This window comes from Aedes albopictus, chromosome 2 (genome assembly GCF_035046485.1).
Source record: "Aedes albopictus strain Foshan chromosome 2, AalbF5, whole genome shotgun sequence".
Classification (NCBI taxonomy): domain Eukaryota; kingdom Metazoa; phylum Arthropoda; class Insecta; order Diptera; family Culicidae; genus Aedes; species Aedes albopictus.
The window spans coordinates 263036016-263059049 of record NC_085137.1 but is presented as its reverse complement, the minus strand read 5'-3'; the positions used below and the strand labels follow the sequence as shown (position 1 = coordinate 263059049).

General features: G+C 37.1%; 1 protein-coding gene across 1 annotated transcript in view; it reads right to left on the bottom strand.

The window, feature by feature from the left end:
- Window positions 1-4029: 4029 nt before the first annotated feature.
- LOC134288042 (uncharacterized) overlaps window positions 4030-23034 on the bottom strand; it is a 44143-nt gene continuing 25138 nt past the window's right edge. Inside the window, exons 2-4 of the mRNA XM_062851700.1 lie at window positions 15815-15961; window positions 5076-5337; window positions 4030-4294 (exon numbers count right to left, since the gene is read on the bottom strand). Coding sequence (XP_062707684.1) covers window positions 4147-4294; window positions 5076-5337; window positions 15815-15961 — 557 coding nt within the window. The 3' untranslated portion in view covers window positions 4030-4146. The remainder of the gene's footprint in view (window positions 4295-5075; window positions 5338-15814; window positions 15962-23034) is intronic.

Here is a 23034-nt window from a genome sequence, read left to right as displayed (position 1 = left end):
AAAATCGTTGAATTCCTTCGGTAGCACTACACTACAAAAAAAGCAATGATTTTGACTATGTGTGATAACTTATACTTGGCAGAGAGAGTTCATTCCGGAGTTTATAAATGCCACACATAATTTTTGTTCGTGGGACTAATGTTAATTCATGTGTCAATCCTTATGGCAAAAATCTATTGAGTCTCACATATAATTTTTAAATTTCGGGAATGAACTAGTTTCTCCCATGAACTTTGTTGTTGTTTTTCACTTTTTCAAAATGGACCACGAGGTGGATGCAGAAAAGTTAAACAGGTAAATATAAATAATACCAATGTTTTATGTATAATATTGTTATAAGTTTGTATTTAAGGAAAAGATAAAGGAGCCATCGAAGGATAGCGTCCATCTCGAAAATAGTGAGGATATTTACCTAAAATGGACGGAGATGCAGCGTAAAACGGCGATGGAGTGCGGTCTTATCTTTCTTAGCTGAAAGATTATTCGTAAGGTATTTATAATTCAACAAAAATATCTACCGTAAAGCTCGAGGTTCGGCTTGATTAAGATATTGTCCTTTTGCAGCTGAATAAATCATCGATGGATATTCGGTTACACATTATCGGATCGCACCACCAACGGCTTCGGCATGGACGCGGCGGCCCCGGCACATTCCGCTGCTTCTGCATCTAATCATTAAAACGTTAACATTTCTATAATTGTGTTTATAAACATCTACTTTGAACAAATTTTAAAATAAAATTTAAGTGTTTTGAGGTTTTGTGAAATGTTAATAAATTGATCGAAATACCGAACAAAATAAGGGAAAAAAAACATTAAACTAGCCAAATAAATTGAATTAGCCATCAACGATGAAAAGTAAAAACTATGAACTTATATTTTAAAGAGGCGACACATACTATCAATAAGTCAAAAGTTCATCTGAAGGTATGTGTGTGACTTATGTTCAGCATTTGTAAAATCTAATTGCAAAAATCTATAGATGCTGACACATACTATCAATATGGAGAATTCTCTCAGTGTAGTTTACAAAATAAAACGAAAGTCGTGAACTTCTGTCAACGACCAAAATTTTTGAAGCATAATTTAGCGCTGATTTCGAACCGTGCTTCAAAAAATTTAAAGTAGAACGGTTTTTAAGATTTAGCTCAATATCGAGTTTTAATACTTTTTAAAATATGGATTACAATAAAATTCAAATATCTTGCGTTTTGTTCAACCAATTTAAAATCTTTTTCCAAAAATTAAAAGCTGAATATAAAACCATTCGATCATCTGAATGCAGATTTTGTGTCAGATTGATAAAATTCAAGATATTGGCGAGTTTTGGGGACGTTCTACCGTCTTACCCCTCTGGTTAGACACGTTTTAATACGACACTTTTAAATTCGTACCCCGCTTATACGACACATGTCGAATTAATAAGTGTTCAAATGTCACAGCGATGTACACTGTAAATGCAAAACAGTTTGATATTGCGCTTATACTCGCACCCGCAGCAACTTCTCTTGCAGCCGCAGATTTCGGAAGTTCTGAGTTGGTGCTATTCAACACCCAAACTGCCTGGAGACCAACCGGAATGAACTGAGGATGGCAACAATCGTAGAAAGAACGAGCTTTTCATTCGCACCACAGCAATATTTGATGAAATTATGTTCCATAACAAATCCGGAAATCAAAACAAAAACAAAAATAGAGTTGCCAAATTTCAATGAGCATGGTGGTGTAAGGTGACTAGTTTGTCGAATTAAAAGTATACCCCGGTTATACGACAACAGTCGGTGTCATATTAGCGGGATAATACGGTACTTAAATTTTTGCAAAATTTCCAAAAATATGTGATGAAATGTATTTTTTTCAATAAGAAAAAAAAACAATTTAAAAATTCTTTCTCATCGTTTATTTGACATATCATATGTAGGCGAGTTACAGTAAAAAAATCAGCTCAATCGGAGCATTGATTACGGAGAATGAGATGTGTGAAGTGAGCGACTTTGACTAAAAATAGAACAAAAATTGATTTCAAATCATCAACCTTGTATGGAAAGTCGAAAAAATTTCCGCTCTACTGTATTTTTTCCCTCGCGTTTTCGAACTCAGGGCATGATTCTACACCAAAAACGATCATCAGCTTACCGAGTTCAAAAATGCTGTAAACTAGTGTAGTCAACATAAAGCTGCTAGCTCATGACAAAAGACTGGCTACTCCACGTACCGTAAACCGGGGTCAAATTGATCAGCGGGGTGAAATTGATCACTCGGGTACTACATTGTAATTCCATACTAGGAACTCTTAAGCGTCGTATTGATCTTAAACTTTTTACGTCATCTGATTCGTAGATGGCTAGAGATGAGTGTAGACTTTTAATTTTTTAGAAAAAAGTTAGTTTTGCCTTATTTTTTCAAGGAGTTTGCAATGTATTTCTCATTTAGCTGAAATCATTGCTACTAAACAATCGATTGCTTATAGGACTTCCCGTGAATTCTCTGTTTTAACATTTTTGTGGAGCCTTGGTAGCGATGTAATGCAGCTAATCAGAAAATGAAATAGTTATAAAAAGTTCATTTTATGAAGAGTCATTTTTTGTGATAGAAATCACTTATTTTTAATGAAATTGCCTACCTTTAGGCGTTTAAGAGGAAATTTCAAAATTTAATTTTGCATTTAAAGTAATAAATTCACTAGTTGTAAGATTTTAGACGCGTTATTCGGTTTTAGAAGAGTAAAATCAAGCTGTGAAGGAAATTTTTCTTTCCAGCCTATGTTTAATTGTATACTGATCAATTTCGCCCCAAAGTGGCATTTCCAATATTTTGATATTTGAAGTTATCTAACTTAAAGTTCAAATTTGTTGAACAAAATTCTGTCACATGGTCCCATGGAGATCCACTGGGTACTGGTTTTACAGATATTCTTTCGGCAATATTTGAATTACCACGGATGTTATGCGCAAAAATTGTTTTAAACTGATCAATTTGACCCCGGATTACGGTACTTAAGTCCGGTCATCAGTTCAATTAATCCCCTTAGGCTACCCCTCCGTGTGTGTAAGCCTCGTAATATTAAATGTCAATTGTACAATAATATAATAAAATAACAATGAAAAGAAAAATTAGGTAGATCTCACCAAATTTGTCTCTTGAAGACACAAAATCTTATTCCTCAAGCCAGAACACCTCAAAATCGCCGCACCACTTCCAGAAGTCAGAACGTCTCATAAACGCCGAATTCACTGAGGGCAATCCATCATCCACACCGAAAATCACACGAAAAACGACGACGCACATAACGAAATCAAACCAACGCGACGACAGCAGCGGGACCTTATTCGAAATATAAAAAATCACCACCACCGTCAAGGCGCCATTCACCGTGTGCCTTCGAATATTTTTTCATTATTTCCATATTATGATTGAATGATATGACAATTTCCCTTCAATTTCACCAATACAGCATTGGGGGAAATTGTCATATCATTCAATCATAATATGGAAATAATGAAAAAAAATATTCGAAGGCATACAGTGAATGGAGCCCCCACGGTGAATGGCGCCTTGACGGCACTTCCAAAATTTAAAATTTTCAGACGCGAAAAAAAATGATAGCGCTGAAATTCGAAACGTCCGCGCGCGTGACTATTATATGTATATATATATATATATATATATATATATATATATATATATATATATATATATATATATATATATATATATATATATATATATATATATATATATATATATATATATATATATATGAATTTGAATTTGAACTGAATTTGAAATGTTCATCATCTGGGCCAAAACTAAAATATTTCTATGGAATGGTTTACTCTGGTTGGATGCAGTTTTATTTTTTTTTTTTGTTCTGCCAAACCGAAATTTTGAATTTACTCCACGGAGAGCTGTCACAATTACTGGTTTTTTACATGGAAGGAAGATCATTATGTACTTCATCTAATGGTTAAGAAAACTCATTTTTTCAAAAAATGGTCTTTGGTTCGGTTTAGCAGAACCCCGACCATATGTAACGCAATTGTTTTATTTTTATTTTTTATCTTCATTAAGATATTTTGTCAGATGGAGGTCATTACAATAAATAAATAATAAATAATTATAAATAGGTATTAATCAAAATCGGTATCATACAATATGCTCGTCATAATCATCGATATCGCCGGTACCAGCATCAACATCTGCATCCAGTCCTGGTGGTCTATTTAATCCAGACCCTTCGCCGGGTTTCAGAATTTTAACTCCTTTGTCACCCATTCGCAGACAGTTTAACTCCCTAAAATTAGAAACAAAAATCTAAACTTCATAAATAGGCACGGGTGTAGCCAGCTTTTCCTTTTTTCTTGCCCACTCTCCTAAACAAACACGAGAAAGAAAAGGATGGAGTGAGAGGTCATTCGCCCTCCTTTCAAACCGCTCTTTATCTAAAGCTTTTTGATCAATGCCAAACATTTGATCACTTTTGACCAAGCTGTACCGGACAAACAAAAATAGTCCTGTTCAATGACGTAGATTGAACATTGTCGAAGTTGCTGCATCCTGCTCTTACCCATTTGTTGGTGAATGCACACTAAGATCAGCTCGGTATTTTTCCCATCTTTTTACTGAGTTCTCATCAGCAGATTTAACTCGGTACGCTCGGTTGTTTATTTCGCGGATATTCTGTAAATGAGTTACCGAGCTCAGCTAATAAACTGTCAAAAGTTACTGATGCACAGTAAATACCGTTACTGGTGTACGGAAAATACGATTACCGAGTGTACTGAGATAAATCTGCTGTTGAAAACTCAGTAAAAAGATGAAAAAAAATACTGAATTCGGTGAAAAATTACTGAGCTGGAACATCTGAATCTTAGTGTGTGGGTAAGAGCAGAGTGCAGCAACTTCGACAATGTTCACCTACGTCACCTTCGATAAACGAAATGTGACAAACAGAGCCAAACAACCTGCCAAAATTTATCTGTCAAAAGTGGTTAAATATTAACCAAATTTTGGCGTCTGGGCAAAGAGTGTACGAGCACCCTAATGTTAAACCAATCCCCATCCTTATACCGTACCTTGAAAAAAGCTCATATCCTTCAAAATTTCCGTTCATTTCCAAGCACACATGCACGTTCCGTCCAACGAAATACAGGTCGTAAAACCTTGCGCAAACTTCCACATACTCAAACCTAGGCGGATTCACGCACACAGGTCGGGGATTTTTTCCGCTGACTTTGTTCTTATACAGAACACGATTGTTGACCAGCATGCGAAAATCGAATGCGAAGTCCTCTGGGATATACGTAAGATTCATACACCCTCGTAGACTAAATACACCTGAAATAATATTATTTGTAAAAATAAAACAGAATTAATGGTGATAATAGAAACAATATACCTAACTTAAATCTTTTTCAGAAATCTTAGTTATGTATCAATCGAAAGCTGATTCAATCAAGCAGGTAATCTTATATTGTTCGTGCAGTTGAAAATCGGAATTTTGAAATTGTAAATGTAAATCGTGCGTCAGACGTACGTCGGGCAAAGTCGCTGGACAAAGGGCCAGATCCGCTGTCCAGCGCACTACGTTCGACGTTAGACTTCATGCATGGATTTGGCGAAAAATCGATTGTCACGTGTGAGGAAACTTCGGGTTTCAACATTGTCGTCGCGGTTAAGGTTGAAGGATTCGTCATTGATATAACCGTCATCATTGAAAATTCAAAAGCAGTTTTCCCGTTCAAAACTGAAAATTTCACTTTTAAAATGTATTCACTGTACTTCATTCTCCACCTACAATACAGTGAATACATTTTCACTGCGAAATATTCAGTTTTGGACGGGAAAACTGCTTTGGAATTTTCAATGATGACGATTATATCAATGACGAATCCTTCAACCTTAAAACCCGCGAAGTTTCCCCACACACATGTACATAAGCGCCAACTTGTGAAGGGGCAAGGCCTCTCAAAATCAATGAAATACTATCAAAATCGATGCAGTTTATCCAAATAAGGCATATTCATGTGGACACTAGCGTATTTAGTCGAAAAAAGTTGCATTCCGTTCAATTTTGAAGAGCTCTGCCCCCCAACTACGTCACAAGTTGGCGCGTATGCACATGTACAGGGGATGGCCAAAATGTTTGGCATAGGCAACTTTTTTTCTCTCACAAAAAAGTTCAATATGCTATAACTTTTTATAGAGCGCATCAAAAAATCTCAAATTTTGACTGTTTGTCAACCTATTATATGTGCATCATTGGTACAAATTTGAGCTCGATTGATAAATCTTTCGCAAAGTTAGAACGTTCGGGTAAAACACTATTTTTCAGACAACTCATTTTTGAGCTGTCATATCTCGGAAACCAGAGAACCGAATTGAATGAAATTTTGAACGTACACTAACAATATGTAAATGCTTCACAAACTATTAAAACATAGGTACTTTTTAAACATTGAAAAAAGTTATCATGGATTGACACTTTTTGGATTTTTCTCGAAAAAATGTAATTTTTTCACATCAATGTCAATAAATTTTTGTATTGATATCCAAAGATTTTCCATTTCTGTTCTCAAATTATCTCTAATCAGATATATTAGAGCCTATTCAGATTGAAGGAAGAACACATTTAATAATTTTTGTGTGGTATTGTAAATTTGACATATTTTCCTCTATATGGGTAAAAATTTCAACCCGGTATAACTTAATTCGCCATGAGAAAATATAACATTTTATAACGTCTTATTAAGCATCAATATATTGTTGATAAACGTTAAAAAATTCATTCAATTCGGTTCACTGGTTTCCGAGATATGACAGTTCAAAAATGAGTTGTCTAAAAAATAGTGTTTTACCCGAGCGGTTCTAACTTCGCGAAATATTAATCAATCGAGCCCAAATTTGTACCAATGATGCACATATAATAGGTTGACAAACAGTCAAAATTTGAGATTTTTTGATGCACTATATGAAAAGTTACAGCATGTTGATTTTTTTTTGTGGGAGAAAAAAAGTTGCCTATCCCAAACATTTTGGCCATCCTCTGTATATAGGGTAAGAAATCAAACTTTGAACTAGTCAAATTGTAATCTTAATTTGAACCATTTCGAAATTCATTAAAACGACGTACTTTTTAGGCAAATATTGTTCCGAAAAAGATGTTAAACAGCTTTCCGTAATATGACCTGATAACATGGACTTTAAAAGCATTGGAAAAAGCGTTTTGGTCATGGAAAACAGGCAATTGAAAAATCACTGTGATTTCACCCGTTTCCCACCAGAGAAAGCATATTTTCGGGGCACTCTTACAGCTCATGCATTGTATCATACGCAATATGGGAACACGTCAAATGAAAGCTTATTTATCGTAGAATCGACCAACCGAATAATCCGCATTATTTGTCATAAAATTATAAAATTTAAGTAATTCTTACTTGGAGAATGTTATCTTAAGTTGAACCATTTGTAATCTAAATTTGAACTAGTAAACGGGGGCGAGCTTCCAGTGTTGGCCAACAGACTGCGCTAGTGGTTGTTTTGTTTACTCTTGGGGGATGAAAAATTCCAAATTTAGTTTTCAAGTTCCTGAAGAGTTTAAACATTCTTAGTTGAAATTCCAATGCCTAATGAAAAGCAGTTATGGGAATTAGCAGATCCATGTGTTTTTCTATTGTTCAGCACGAAATTGGCTGTTGTGGGCTGCGCTTTGACATATTTAACGTAGGAGCAACACGTGCGTGAGATTCTCTCTCTCTCTCGGTTGGTGTGGTTTGTTTTGATTCAATCTGACATTTCTTTTATGCTGCTCATGCTGCTGATGCTGCCAGCTGATGGTGGCAAGGATATGGAGGAGCATAGTCGGAGGGGTGCTCCAATGTGTTTTCGGAAGAATTCGTCGAGATAAAAAGTTTTCGTTATAAAAAATATGGAAAATTCTAGTTTAAAAGTTCAGCATTAAACTTTTCAATGCGTGTTACATATATTATTTTACAGAGAATCAGTCTAGAGGTCGTTTAACGTAATAAGAGCATTAACATAAATTCTATAATTTTACAAGAACGCATTGAAACGCCCCTTGTGTGGGGGATATAATGAGTGCAATTAAACGGCGATTCCCAACCAGCTGAAACAAATTCCCTTGGAATTCATCTTCGAAGTAAAATCACAATATTCAAGTCAATAAGAGGGAATTTAAATGAACAGTAATAAGCATCTTGAATTTTGAAATGATGTTGAAATTTAATAAAATTTGATGTTTTATTAGAAAAATAATCTAGGGTAAAAAATATAATTTGGACATGTATGTAATTTGGACAGGCACGGTGGTGTAGGTCTTGTTCCGGTGAGCTAATAAAAGTAAATACTTCTCAATATCGATAATTGGATCAAACAATAGAGTTAATAAACTATAGAGGAAGAATGTCGCTGGCGTCGCTGCCGAAACATCTCTTGCTGGCGGAGATAGGCCGGGCTATAAGTGTCAAAGCGAAAAAGTATGCAGTTTGACAGATAGATACCCGACATGTTTGCGAGCGAGAACAAAGGGAACAGCAGCGACATTCGTCCTCTATAGTTTATTAACTCTATTGATCAAACAGACCCTATTCTGATGACATACGTTGAAAATACGCTTAACAATTAAGAATTCACTTCAAAATTGTCGAAAATATAAATTATTTCACTAAAACCCCTCAAATGCACAGGTATGCAAGACGACATACATTTCACAGTCACACACAATATTCAACTCAAAATCGTTGAATTAATGATTGTAAGAATTTTAAAAGCCTTATTGCAATGAAAAATGTTTAATTAAGAAGCATTAGGCAGCCAATCTCTTAACATTCATCTAAAACGCTTAAAATAGGTGGTGTCCAAAATACATTACAAGTTTTCTACTGTAAATATATTTTGGTCATCTGGCGAACTACATGGCGATGCTATGCGATTGCATACTTGGAGGCGTATTATGTGGGTCTGATGATATTTCCTCGATTTTAACAAAAACTGAAATAATTATCAAAATGATGCCTGTTAAGCGGAGAAATTTGATTATTTGCAAGAAACTATTTGTTAATTTATGCTACTTCCATGATTTCGCAGTATTCATGGCTAAACATTGAGATAATTGCCCTGTCCAAATTATATATACCTGAGGGTGTCCAAAACATATATTCGGTGTCCAAAATGCAATTCTAACAGGCGATTGGAAATTGTGATTTTCTCAGCCTAAAATGCTTTCGTTAAGGTTTTTGTCACCAGGAACGCAAAGTACAATCATATTATAAGCGTACAAGTAACTTTGCACGATAATCATTTGCTTTCTAAGGAAGCTAGGGGACGATTTTTCCAACGTTGTCCTCAGCCTGTCCAAAATACATGAATTACCCTAATTGTCCGATCACGGACACTCGATGATGAGCGCAATCCTCTCGGTTGGAGGATCCCTGCTGAAGCGGCCAATTCCTCTTCGGAATGGCAGGGGTGTCGATGCTCAGGCTGGAATTTGAATAACTCAATCCTGAGAAGGACTAGTGGTTCGGCTGCTTCGGAGAATGAAAACTGCTTTCTGCTTCGTTCTGGGACGGTTTATTGAAGTGTGCCATACAACGGCTAAGAACTGAATGAATGAATCGGTACAATGCACAGTGGTCGGAAGCCGGACAAAACCTCTAAAATCGACTTCATTTTTTTATTTTTCTAATATTTTTTTTTTCCATTATAAATACTTCAACTAAGAAAATCCCAAATTTTCAAGTCATTTGGTCAAAAATTGAGCCTTGTAGATTTAGGATTTTTTCGACTGGAACTGGATGTTATTGCGTAGAAACGGCTATCTCAGTCTTAATTTTCGACGATTTATTTTATTCTACCCGACGTTTCGGCCATGGGTTTTGGCCAAAACCCATGGCCGAAACGTCGGGTAGAATAAAATAAATCGTCGAAAATTAAGACTGAGATAGCCGTTTCTACGCAAGAGCCTTGTTGATTTTTTCAAAGTTGAGGTTTTGTGTGGTATTTTACTGGTGTTATTGTTTTTATTTTTGAGTTTTCTTCATGAGCTTGTTGTAAAACTTAGGAAGATTTGAATAATGTAACAATATTATTGGTGTTTTTGGGAATGAATAATCATTACATTTCAGAGTTTGTTAGGAATCCAATCACAAAATTATTATGTTTTTCCAGCATGCAAAAATATTGAGTTTTATGAACATTTGGAGAACATCGTATTAAAGAGATCCAGTACTTGTTTAGGAAACGTCAGAAAACGACGCTGTATCCCGGATCTGACGTGCAATTTTGTCTAGTTTTTGGCTATATAGGTCACTGTTTGCGCATTTTTGCGCTAAGCGCGAACAAAATTTGTTTTTTTTTCTAGCAGGTCGCAATGGAGCCGCATGGTTGTGGAAGAAGTGGTATTGTTTGAAGTTCATATATTTTCTTAACATAATTCAAATTGACTTCAGAATACTAACAATTTAGTGTAATCCTCATTACAGTAAGAGACCTTTACTAAGATACGTGGTCATAGGGGAAGGGGAGCGGAATGAGAGGTTGGGGGTAATATTATGTTTCCAGTTCAAAACCGAATTAGCGACATTTTTTCTCTTACTTCCGCTGCTTTTGCCTTACGTTATACACTATGTCGGAAGTGGGGCGCTGTATAGAATACCAGGTGTACAATGCAGCGCCTCACTTCCGACATTGTGTTCAACGCAAGGCAAAAGCAGCGCAAGTAAAAAACAAATATGTCGCTGATTCGGTTTTGAACTGGAAACATAATAACGTGATGGCCACAGCTTTAACATTTTTCTTTTTTTTATTATTTTTTTAATATTATTTTATTTTTTGACATAAAAGCACAAGAAGGTGGGTGCTCCAATTAAAAACAGTCAGCTGGAGAGGAGAGGAGTGATGACTAAGAATGATTAAGCCTTTATTTACTGAGACACTACCTACATCGCACATTGTTAAAGACCACCAAATGCAGAGGTTCCCAAACTTTTTGCTACCGCGGCGCCTTTTGTCAATTTTCAAAATTTTCGCGGCGCACCAACAACTTTTTACAAAGAATTTTAATAATTTTAACACCTTCAGTTCAAAATTTCAAATATAAATCGTAAAAAAGCCTTCAATGTCATGCTTTTTAATAATTAAAAAAAGAAAAATTGCTCAATGATTCGCAGAACTTAACACAAATTTTAGATTTCTGAAGGATTGCATCGCAAAACTTTTAATTTTTTTAAAATAAAGTGCGTAGATTACCAAATTTAAGGGAAAAAAGATATAAAATTGAATTTTTCAGAAGCTGTCAAAGTGCTGACAGTGACGGTGAGGAGTTATGTTTTTATATTTGGAACTCACAAAACTCAACTCAACTCAACAACTCAAAAAGGGCGGTTCCAGAAACATGCATGAAATCGGCACATAAATTGTCGTTGATTTTTTTTTACGACAAGGAGCTAAACCAGTTTATAGGAGGAAATATATAGGAGCTGATGATCATTTTTGGTGTAGAATCATGCTGTGAGTTCGAAAACGCGAAAGAAAAAAATTACAGTAGAGCAGAATTTTTTTCGACTTTCCACACAAGGTTGATGTTTTGAAATCGATTTTTGTTCTATTTTTTAGCAAATTCGCTCACTTCACACATCTCATTTTCCGTAATCAATGCTCCGATTGAGCTGATTTTTTTACTGTAATTCGCCCACATATGAAATGTCAAATTAACGTTGAGAAAGAATTCTTAAATTATTTTTTTCTTATTGAAAAAAAAAAACTTTTCTTCATATATTTTTGGAAATTTTGCTTAAAATTAAGCAGATCGTACGCATACTGAATTAGACACCAGCAAACAGACTGCTTGGTGGCTAGGTATGCGGAGTGCGAGAGTAAGTCTCGGCTTCAAATAAAAATAATACGCTCTCACCTGTAGTTGTTGGGCACAAACGAGGCTGTGTTGTGGATTGACATCTAAGCCGAAAGAGAGATGGTTCTTGAAAAAGTGAATGTTCATGGTGAGGGCTCGGGTTCAGTTTGGCTTTCTATTCCGCAGAATTATCACCTGGTCGGCGTTAAGTCAGAGTGGACTACGCGATTTTTTTAGCAGCTAAAAGTAAGCGAAGGAATTCGATACCTCTGAACTTATTGACGTTTCTTTGATGCAGATGGGTCATTACATGAGAGAACTACATATTTTCAGAAAATAATGCACTCAATTTGATATCCCAAGTGCTTGCAAGATGTTTTCCCAAAATCATTGAAAAACAGATGGTCCGGTCTGATTGAACGCCGACCACCTGTTCTTTGGCTTAGTTGGTTAAAGCACCGGTCTAGCGAATACGGGGTCGTGGGTTCGAATCCCACCAGAGCGCTTTTTTTTTCAAAAATTCATCCCTCAATTTGTCAATTAGCAACATTCTGTGTCTTCTAACTACAAGTTTTTCTGTACGTACCTAAAACTCGCCATTATCTTGAATATCATCAATCTGACGCAAAACTTGCATTCATATGATCGAATGGTATTATATTCAAATTCTAAATTTTTGGATAAATATTTAAAATTGGTAGAACAAAATTCAAGATATTTAACTTTTGGTAAATTGAGTGAATTGAGCTAAAACTCAAAAACTGTTCTACTTAAAATTTATTGAAGCACGGTTTTGAAATCAGCGCTAAATTGTGCTCAAAAAATTTTGGTTGTTGACAGAAGTTTACGACTTTCGTTTTATTTTGTAAACTAGTGTTATAGATGACAGTATTATGGAAAGAAGTTCAAAACAGTTTCTTGAAATATCTACTTTGAATTACAAGCTATTGATAAAATCGAAAACAAAGTCGAATCATTAAAAGTCCAACAATTTGAGAGTCACTAAAATTTTCAAAATTTCGGGAATATAAAAATTTTGTAAAAATCTAAATGTTTCATGAGGAAATTATTAATTCCGGAAAACATTCCTAGACTTTGGAATATTTACCATTTAATTGAAAATTTAGAAGAGGGAAAACCCCTTTGAATGACTTTCTTTTGAAGTCTTCCACAAAAAAAAAAACAAAACATTGGTATCGAATACAAAAAAGGGTTTGAGATGACATTAGTTTTACAAAACAATACAATAACAGCTAAAAATATATTCTGCCTTCAATAATAAGAGTTTGTTCTTTCTGTTTTGGCCCAAGAGGCTGCGGCGCACCTGAGAGATGTTCACGGCGCACCAGGGCGCCGCGGCGCACAGTTTGGGAAGCACTGGTTTAGATGATTGGGAATTCAGTAACAAAATTTGGAAACGACGTATAATCAATGGTTGAGCATTGATTATACGTCGTTTTCAAATTTTGTTACTGAATTGATCTTGTTGGGTCGCTCACGAATGGAGCTCTCGGACTCTGTCAGTTCTCACATCGAGAAACTGAAAACGACCGCCGCAGTAATTTATTTTCGGCTGAAAACAGGCACTGAGACTGATATTTTGCAGGACTGGTTACTACCGGTTTTTAGTTCCGGGTAATCTGATCGAGAGTCTGCATTTACATAAAACTAAAGCGATCTCGTCAAATCACACCATTTTAGATTCCTGAGATGTAAATATACAATAGGTCAACGTTGTTTGGAAAAAATAAAATTTAAGCGCACCCAGCCCCGAACATTTTTTATATCCTTTTTTGCGTCTAAAATTACTGCGCAAAATTTTAATGTGACTGGAGGGCGAGCTCTGTAATGTGGTTGAATTTGAATGGGATTTAGCATTGGTAACTCAAATTACTACATTACAAATTTTACATGAATCTTGTAATCAATGATAATAAAATATAGCCTAAAGTGTGCAGAAAAAACTTTGTCAACGACCTCAAAGTGATCTGTTAAAAAAGGTAAAACCTAGCTTGTAATTGTCATCTTGATATGGATCAGCTTCCAGTGAAGGGGATCTAGTAGTCAACTGAAAGAACTGATACTTTCAGCTCTGCCTATACGTTGAACATAACGCAGGAATAAGTGCTCCAATTCGATGATGACCTTGGTAAAACTCGTGCTTTTCTAAATTCTAAAGTATTCTCAGGATTCAGAAATTCGTAGGTGGTACAGTCCCAGATCGCTGTTATGAGGATTTCCTGGTTATGGTTCCCTTATTAAGCATGTGGCTCCCATTTTCATCCTACGAAAAACAAAGGATTGAAGCCCTGTTTGTTTTGTTTCTTTTTTTTGTATTTTTTGTTAGAAGTGAGCACCCATCAAAACAAAAAGAACGGAATCAATCGGTGCCGTAATCGCTTTTATTCGAATAGGATGAATATGGGAGCGTGAGATTACTGATGGCACACATACCGTACAAGTAATTTCTAACAAACTGTTATTTTTAAGTACACCCGATTTTTTTTTGCACGGGTCTGGTTTTTGCTATAACTCAGTCATTTTTTAACCGATTCTCATGAAATTTTGTACACTGATAGTACTAACCGTGCCTACATGTGTACAACATTTCATAAAAATTGGTTAAAAATTGACTGAGTTATAGTGAAAACCAGACCCGTGCAAAAAAAGAATCGGGTGTATTGACGATCTTGCGCCAAATACGACGCACAGGTAAACAAAATTGTCCCACCGCAAAATGTTCACATTATGAACACATTATGAACATGTTGAACATTACAAGCTGTTTTCTTTGTTGTTGTATGTGTGAACATTGTTCTTTCATTGATTGAACATTTTCACGATCGTCGCGAAATCCATGCAATGCTCAATACGAACTATCCTTGATTTTGTGCCACTATGGAATTCCAATTAATATACCTTTTAAAAAGTATATGAATCAATACGGATGATATTATTGATTATGAAAAATGTGAAATACCGTGAAAGTTCTATACATTTGATGCATCTTACAACTTTTTAATTTACATAAATTATTCCTTAAAATCCATTCTGAGCTGATTGTTTTTTTGCCATCACTCGTTTAACCTTTATGTGACCGACAGCGCCCATTTGAAAAGCACAGTGTAGAGAAAAGCAAAAAAAAAGACATGTCGGACACATTACGGTTAATCATGAAAAAAATGTCTTTTTGCAACTTGTTGCATATATACAGGGGAAAGACAAAATGATCGGGACAGGCAAAATTTTCACTTTTCAAAAAAAAAAAAAAATTAACTAGCTGTAACTTTTCGAAAAGCGCATCGAATATTCTCAAATTTTTACTGTAAGTTCATCAACTAGTTGTGTATCAGTGGTCCACATTTGGGAAAGATCGGGCCATTTTTCACGAAGTTATAAAGATTCTTGAAAAAGGTAAAATTATCCGATAGCCAACTTTGAGCTATTATATCTCCGGATTTAATGAACCGATTTTAATGAAATTTTGATCATTAATGACTTATATAATAAACTCTGGAAAACATTTGACTTAACTTGAAATTTTTAACAAGAGAAGAAGTTATAGCGATTTTATTTTTTTCACGATTTTTTAGCAAATTGGTCTATTTTTAATATGTATTCCATTACTTTTTCAATTTGTTGGCGGCTATGTTGTTACTTTCCTTGAAAACACATTCATATTGCGCGCAAACCCCAGAATTTTATTCCCATCTTTAGGTTTCCGCGCCGAAGACCCAGCGCCAGATTCGGCGACTTTTTCAAAGAATCTTTGTAACTTCGTGGAGAAGGGCCCGATCTTTTCCAAATTTGGACCACTGATACTTGAGAATATTTGATGCTCTCGAAAAGATACAGCTAGTTGAACATTTTTTGAGAAGTGAAAATTTTGCCTGTCCCGATCATTTTGTCTATCCCCTGTATTTATTAGATAACCTTGCTTACCTGTACAGCAGCTGCAAAGACCATTAGAGCATTGACATCCGGTTCTAAAGTATCCTGAGACAGTAGCCAGTGGATTCGGACTGGGTAACTGTTTAGAAAACGCACTAATACTTTCTGAGTAGTTTTTTGCTTTAAATAAGCTGGTATCTGCAAATGAAAACGAATTTAAGTTCAGTTAATAATTGAGTAATTATTTATTCGAATAATAAATGTAAAGCTCACATTTTCAAATGTTGGTTAAAAAAATTATGCTAGGATGAGTAGCAGAGATTTCAACAACCCAAGCGTCTCCATGCGTTTCGCAATCTTCTGATTATCAAAATTTCCAAGAAATCAATCCACATAGCGAAATACAAAGAACTTCCAATGGTTCATTTGCTAGGCGCTGGTAGGCACCTATAGATTGGTATTAATTTCGCGTCTGCATGTGCAACATGTGCATTGCACATACAGCTGACATTAAAATTTCGTAGAAATATGTTTGACACCCACATGAATCAAATGAAACAGTATGGAACGATTTGTTTCAGTTCCTCGAGCTTCATACGGCATGCCTTATTGGCTAGTTGTGCCAGTTTAATACATTCCAAGTTCCAATTCTTTTCCGTTGTTTCGCGCCAAAAGTCATTGCCGTTGAATCAGTTCGCAATATTTCATTTTTAATTTTTGTCAATTTTGAGTTCAACAGGGTTAAAAAAACTCCTCATGACGAAGAAAACGAAACTGCCGAAAATACGTAAGGCCTCCTATATAGGGGTAGGCGGGGCAGTATGGACACCCGGGGCAGAATGGACACCCTTAATATTTTTAATTATTCGAACTCTTTTGCACTTCCAAAGCAGATAGTATATAGTTCATTTATCTGCAACGTAGTTTCAACAAAGGAACATTCGAAATTACAACTATTTCTGATTTTACACAAAAAAGTTGCGTCCTCCGTTTTTTGTGTATGAAAATTATAAGTTTCATACCATTTATTGCGAATATTTTGTATAGTTTTTCTTTCGTTGCGCAATTTGCGCGCCGGTCAGTTACGCGCAGCTCTACTCCAGTTGCGCGCAGCCAATCAGGAGCAAGAAAGCAGACGACGTCGTTGCGCGCCAAAGCTACACGCAGCACGTTTCCATTGTCTGCGACCAAAACAAACATCGACGCTCGCCCACCGGCTGATCGTTGTTGTTGATAACTTGCGTGGAAAGGTAAGTTAACTCATTATGGTCCCTTTCGAGATTGTTTTAATGAAACGGAAATAAAACATTATTTTCTGGAATTGCTGCTGATTCGATTGGTTGTGCCATTATTTGTTGCATTTAGTCTTGTACTGGTCGCACGCGGTCGATACCTCGGTCGATACCGGTTGGGTATGTTTTAAGTAATGCAAATAAGGATACTGCTCATGATATGAGATTCACCCTTGCGCACAACTGACTGACAGATCGGTAAATGTGTAAAACTAAAAATTTTCTCGCTAAGCGCAATAAAATAGAGGAGAAAAAGCACCGTCTGGAAGAAGCGGAGTGCGAGGAAATGGAACGTTCACAAGAAACACGTAAGTTCTACCAGAAGCTCAACGCATCCCACAAAGGCTACGTGCCGCAAGCCGAAATCTGCAGGGATAAGGACGGGAGCCTCCTGACGGACAAACGTGAGGTGATCGAAAGGTGGAAGCAGCACTTCGACGAGCACCTGAATGGCGAAGGGAATGTAGGCACGGAGGACCAAGGCAGCGGAGCAAATGATTATGTTGGTGCAGCAGAGGACGGGAACGAACCAACTCCCACGCTGAGGGAAGTTAAGGATGCCATCCATCAGCACAAAAACAACAAAGCGGCTGGTAAAGACGGTATCGCAGCAGAACTCATCAAGATGGGCCCGGAAAAGTTGGCCACCAGTCTGCACCAGTTAGTAGTCAAGATCTGGGAAATCGAACAGCTACCGAAGGAGTGGAAGGAAGGGATAATCTGTCCCATCCACAAGAAAGGTGACAAGTTAATGTGTGAGAACTTTCGAGCGATCACCATTTTGAATGCCGCCTACAAAGTGCTATCCCAGATCATCTTCCGTCGTCTTTCATCTAAAGTAAATGAGTTCGTGGGAAGTTACCAAGCCGGTTTCATCGACGGCCGGTCGACAACGGACCAGATCTTCACCGTACGGCAGATCCTCCAGAAATTCCGTGAATACCAGGTCCCAACGCATCACCTGTTCATCGACTTCAAAGCGGCATACGACAGTATCGACCGCACAGAGCTATGGAAAATTATGGACGAGAACAGCTTTCCCGGGAAGCTTACCAGACAGATAAGAGCAACGTTGGACGGTGTGCAGAACAGCCTAAGGATATCGGGTGAACTATCCAGTTCATTCGAATCTCGACGGGGACTATGACAAGGTGATGGACTTTCCTGCCTACTATTCAACATCGCCTTGGATGGTGTTATGCGACGAGCCGGGCTCAACAGCCGGGGTACGATCTTCACGAAATCCGGCCAATTTGTCTGTTTTGCGGATGACATGGATATTATTGCTAGAACATTTGGAACGGTGACAGAACTGTACAGCAAAGGTCGGACTGGTGGTAAATGCTAAGACAAAGTACATGCTGGTAGGTGGAACTGAGCGAGACAGGACAAGCCTTGGCAGCAATGTTACGATAGACGGGGATACTTTCGAGGTGGTAGAAGAATTCGTCTACCACGGTTCCTTGCTAACGGCTGACAATAACGTGAGCCGTGAAATACGAAGGCGCATCATCAGTGGAAGTCTACTATGGGCTCCAGAAGAAACTGGATCAAAAAAGATTCACCGCCGCACCAAATGTACCATGTAGTACCAAATGTGCATGTACAAGACGTTAATAAGACCGGTGGTTCTCTACGGACACGAGACATGGACGATGCTCGAGCAGGACCTGCAAGCACTCGGAGTTTTCGAGCGACGGGTGCTAAGGACGATCTTCGGCGGCGTGCAGGAGAACGGTGTGTGGCGGAGAAGGATGAACCACGAGCTCGCTGCACTATACTGCCGCCACTCGCATAACAGTCCCATCTTTGCTGGGTTTCCTATTCATATGGGACTGTTGCGAATGGAGGCAGTATAGGGTGGCTAAAATATAAACGACCCATAAGAAAGTGATAATTTTTCATAAATAATTCCAAAAGTCCCAGTGAAGAAACAGGGGTGTAAGCAGTAATGGATAATAAAATTTCCATAAACAAAAAAAAAATGCATAAATAAATCGAAAGTTTCCATAAATAATTGATTTGTGAGCAATTAAAAACGTCAAAAATCCAATGAATAAACCAACTGTTGCAATAAAAAAAGCCATTTTTCCCACCAAATAACTTCGAATTTTCCATAAATAAATTCAATATTTCCATAATAAATTAGAAAATTCACAATAAAAAATATCGAAAAAGCAATAAATAATTTAAAAAGTGCAAACAAAAAAATAAATTATCAACAAATGTAAAAAAAACGAGCAATAATCGTAAATGCAATTTTAGCCAAAAAAAATACACCGACTGAGGCGGCAGAAGGCCGCCGAAGTTTGCGATAACCGATGCACCGTAACTGCGTCGATTCAGTTCTAGGCAAACCACAGATCCAAGAATTTGCCCGGTGAAATGCAAACATAGATGTTATCCCTTTTTTTTGGTCCGACGAGCGATAGCGAGTTCGGACAGCAAGCAATTGCTCGGTAAATTGCAATCATAGTCACGCAAGCTTTTCTGTCGTTTCAGTCATATAAGTGCGATTCAGCATTTCACTGTCTCATATTTTGTTGCATTTGTTTTTCATGGGTAATTTCGTCATTTTTTATTGCATTTTTTATTTTATTATTGCTTTTTCGATATTTTTTTATTGGGAATTTTCTAATTTATTATGGTAAAATCGGATTTATTCATGGAAAATTCGAAGTTATTTGGTGGGAAAAATGGCTTTTTTATTGCAACAGTCGATTTATTCATTGCATTTCTGACATTTTTAATTGCTCAAAAATCAATTATTTATGGAAACTTTTGATTTATTTATGCATTTTTTTATTTGTTTATGGAACTTTTGTTATTTATTACTGCTTACACCCCTGTTTCTCCACTTTTCGAATTATTTATGGAAAGTTTTGTATTTTTTATGGACGTAGACTCATTTTTGGCCATCTCAGACCCTCCCCCCCCCCCCCTCGTAGACTTTTGTTCATACAAAATTTTTGAAATTTGTATGGAGCGTAGACTTTGGCCAGAGACCCCCGTCCCCCCTAAGAGTCTACGTAGTTTATGGACAGGCCTATACGGCGAACCCAGCATCCAGAAAGTGGCCAAAGCCGGAAGGATATGGTGGGCAGGGCATGTTGCAAGAATGCCGGACAACAACCCTGCAAAGTTGGTGTTTGCTAACCATCCGGTTGGTACAAGAAGGCGTGGAGCGCAGAGAGCACGATGGGCGGACCAGGTGGAGCGTGATCTGACGAGTGTTGGGCGTGACCGAGGATGGAGAGTTGCAGCTGCAAATCGAGTATTATGGCGGCAAATTGTTGATTCAGTATTATCATGAATTTGATGTCAACTAAATAAATGATGATCTATTTAAAATAAGGTTTTATGAGAAATTAATTTCAAGTTGATTGGAAACTGGAATTTCAACATTTGATTAGTTACATGCTTAACCTGTTAATATTTACTTATATTTTATATCAAAAACTAGTTTGAAAATTTGTCCTCTCATCGGGCAGAATGGACACTCATCTATGAGGGAGAAACGATAAAGGGAAAAACACAATCTACATCACAAAAAACCATATTCTTCAAATTGAGTATGTTTTTGGTCAAATGTTTGCTTTAGTAGACAGGACGAAACAAATTCGTCAACAGTGGAAAATCATTGTTTTACGCACAGCTGTACATGCGGACTAAAACACAACTTTATTTAAAACAGTCCGAATTGAAATTAACTGGACATAATTGGCATACTTTTGTGTATTATTCATCCGAAAAAGTTGTTTTATAACATTTAAGTCTTGCTTCCAGGAACTAGGTTTCTCTTCTCGTGAATTATGTTCTCGATAACATGATTTAATGCTGCCGAACGCTGAGTTACGGAGGCGTTACGAGTGCGTTGTGGAACTATGTTCTGAATTTTGTAATTATTATTCATGGTGTATGTGAATTTTACGCAACTCACTATAACAATCCGTTTCCGACATTCTTAGCAAACTACAGTAGAATCACTTGACATGATACGGGACCTCGCAATACAGACGACTGGCTCCGACAAAGCTCCACTCCTCAATGAGGTAGCAACAAACTCACTGTCTCGTCATTGACCAATCCAAATTCCTGTGTGGTAGTTGTTTGTGTTCAGATTTCCCGTGTTAATCTATCTGTAAGAACTTTGTAAACATCTGTTGTTCTCCCGTATATGGATAGGCTTGCATTAGGTTTCGTGAGACATTTTTTGGACAACTCAATGATGATTGCTGTCACCGATGCTTATAAGGGGAAGGACACGCAAGGGGAATATCACTAATAATTATTCACACCCCACAGTGTATGTTCGTAAACGAAAATCTGGCATGTTCCGGCTTTCGTGATCGAATGTTGACATTTTTGGGAACGGATTATTTTGCGTGTGATCAGTTTTCCTCGTGTGATCAGCGCAACGAATCCATTTATTTTCCATGCTCTGTCACAACGAACTCAATATGCAAATCATATTTGACCAGTAGTCCATTTTACGAGCCGATTTTATGAATGAATTTTGACAGGAGGTAGGTTGTCACTTCGTAAAATGACTCATAGTATATTTTCAAACCATTGTGCGGCCCCAAAGTTGTAAAAATAAGTAAGAAGAAGACATGTCAACATCGTGGTTGTCAGTGAGCTGTCTCCTCTCTCTCAGGTTTTATCAAATCAAATCTGATAGACTTAAGGGCATCTCCAGGAGCTTAAAAATCAGTTCTAGTTATATTTTTACAACGGTTACAAAATTTGTAACGGTCAAAAATAGAACTCAAACATGGGCGTCTTCAGCAGCAGTTCTAAATCCTGCAGACTTCTTACGGAAATCGGTAAATTTAATTGTCAACGACCTATAATGAATCATAAACCCCGTTGGACTCGGTAGAATGATGTTCCCAAAGGGCATACATATGATTTGACATGGCAACAACATAAATAGAACGCGTCAAAATCTTGTTTCAAATTTGTGCAAAAATAGAACGGGGTCGTATGCCAGTATCAAATTTTGTAACAAAACTGTTCGAATTTATAACTTTGAAACGCCTGCTGAAGATGACCGAGATGCAGTTCTAGATGCATTTCTGGCCAAACATTTCTATAGGTCCTAAGTGCAGATGAGAGCCTCCCTTTGAATCTCCTCTCATTCAATTATAACGTGCTCGTTTTTGCGTTGTAAGGTAGATAAAGCTACCCTTTTTCCGCCTACACTTCACAAATTGTCAAAATGTTCACTGTGACATTGTAATAATTTAAAGAGAGTAGGAACGAAGATAGCCTCTCTTTTGCAGATTGGACCTTTAGACATGTTTGTCGTCATTTCATAACTCCCATACATTTTATAACGCTCCTGGAGATGCCCTAAGCATTTTATGTTAGTAAGTAAACTTGCACGCAACTTTTGGAGGATGACTTGTATGAAAAATACCGTACCTATCATTAATAGTTTAAGGGGCGATTTCTTCACCCTGGCTTAAGCGTTAGACCAGGTTTAACTATATGGGTAAGGGCCGATTTCTTCACCTCGGCTTAACCGGTAAGCCAGGCGAGGTGAAGAAATCGGCCCTAAGGCCCCTTAGCGTGTCATCGCAAAATGGCTTCTTCAAAATCTTTGGCTCTGACGGCAGGAAAAATGCACTCACTCCAATGGGATATCCCATTTGTGCGATTTGGTGTCAGATCGTTTCGGTGTCTTCATTGCACTTATTCATTAGCTCATGATGAATAAGTGCGGTGAAGACACCGGAACGATTTGATGCAATATCGCACTTTTATTTAAGATTCCGCACTCTGTCGCAGTCTAGTTAGCAATGCAATAAACTATATTAAAGTGGCGCACACAGCACGGGCAGCGAGGGACAAAGAGACACCTTGTGACACCACCAAAGTTCAATTCCAACTAACTCAAAAATAAAAAAAAAAAACGATAAGAGTAATGGTGTGCTGTATCACGAACTTGTCGATCAAAAACTCGAGCTTTTTGCG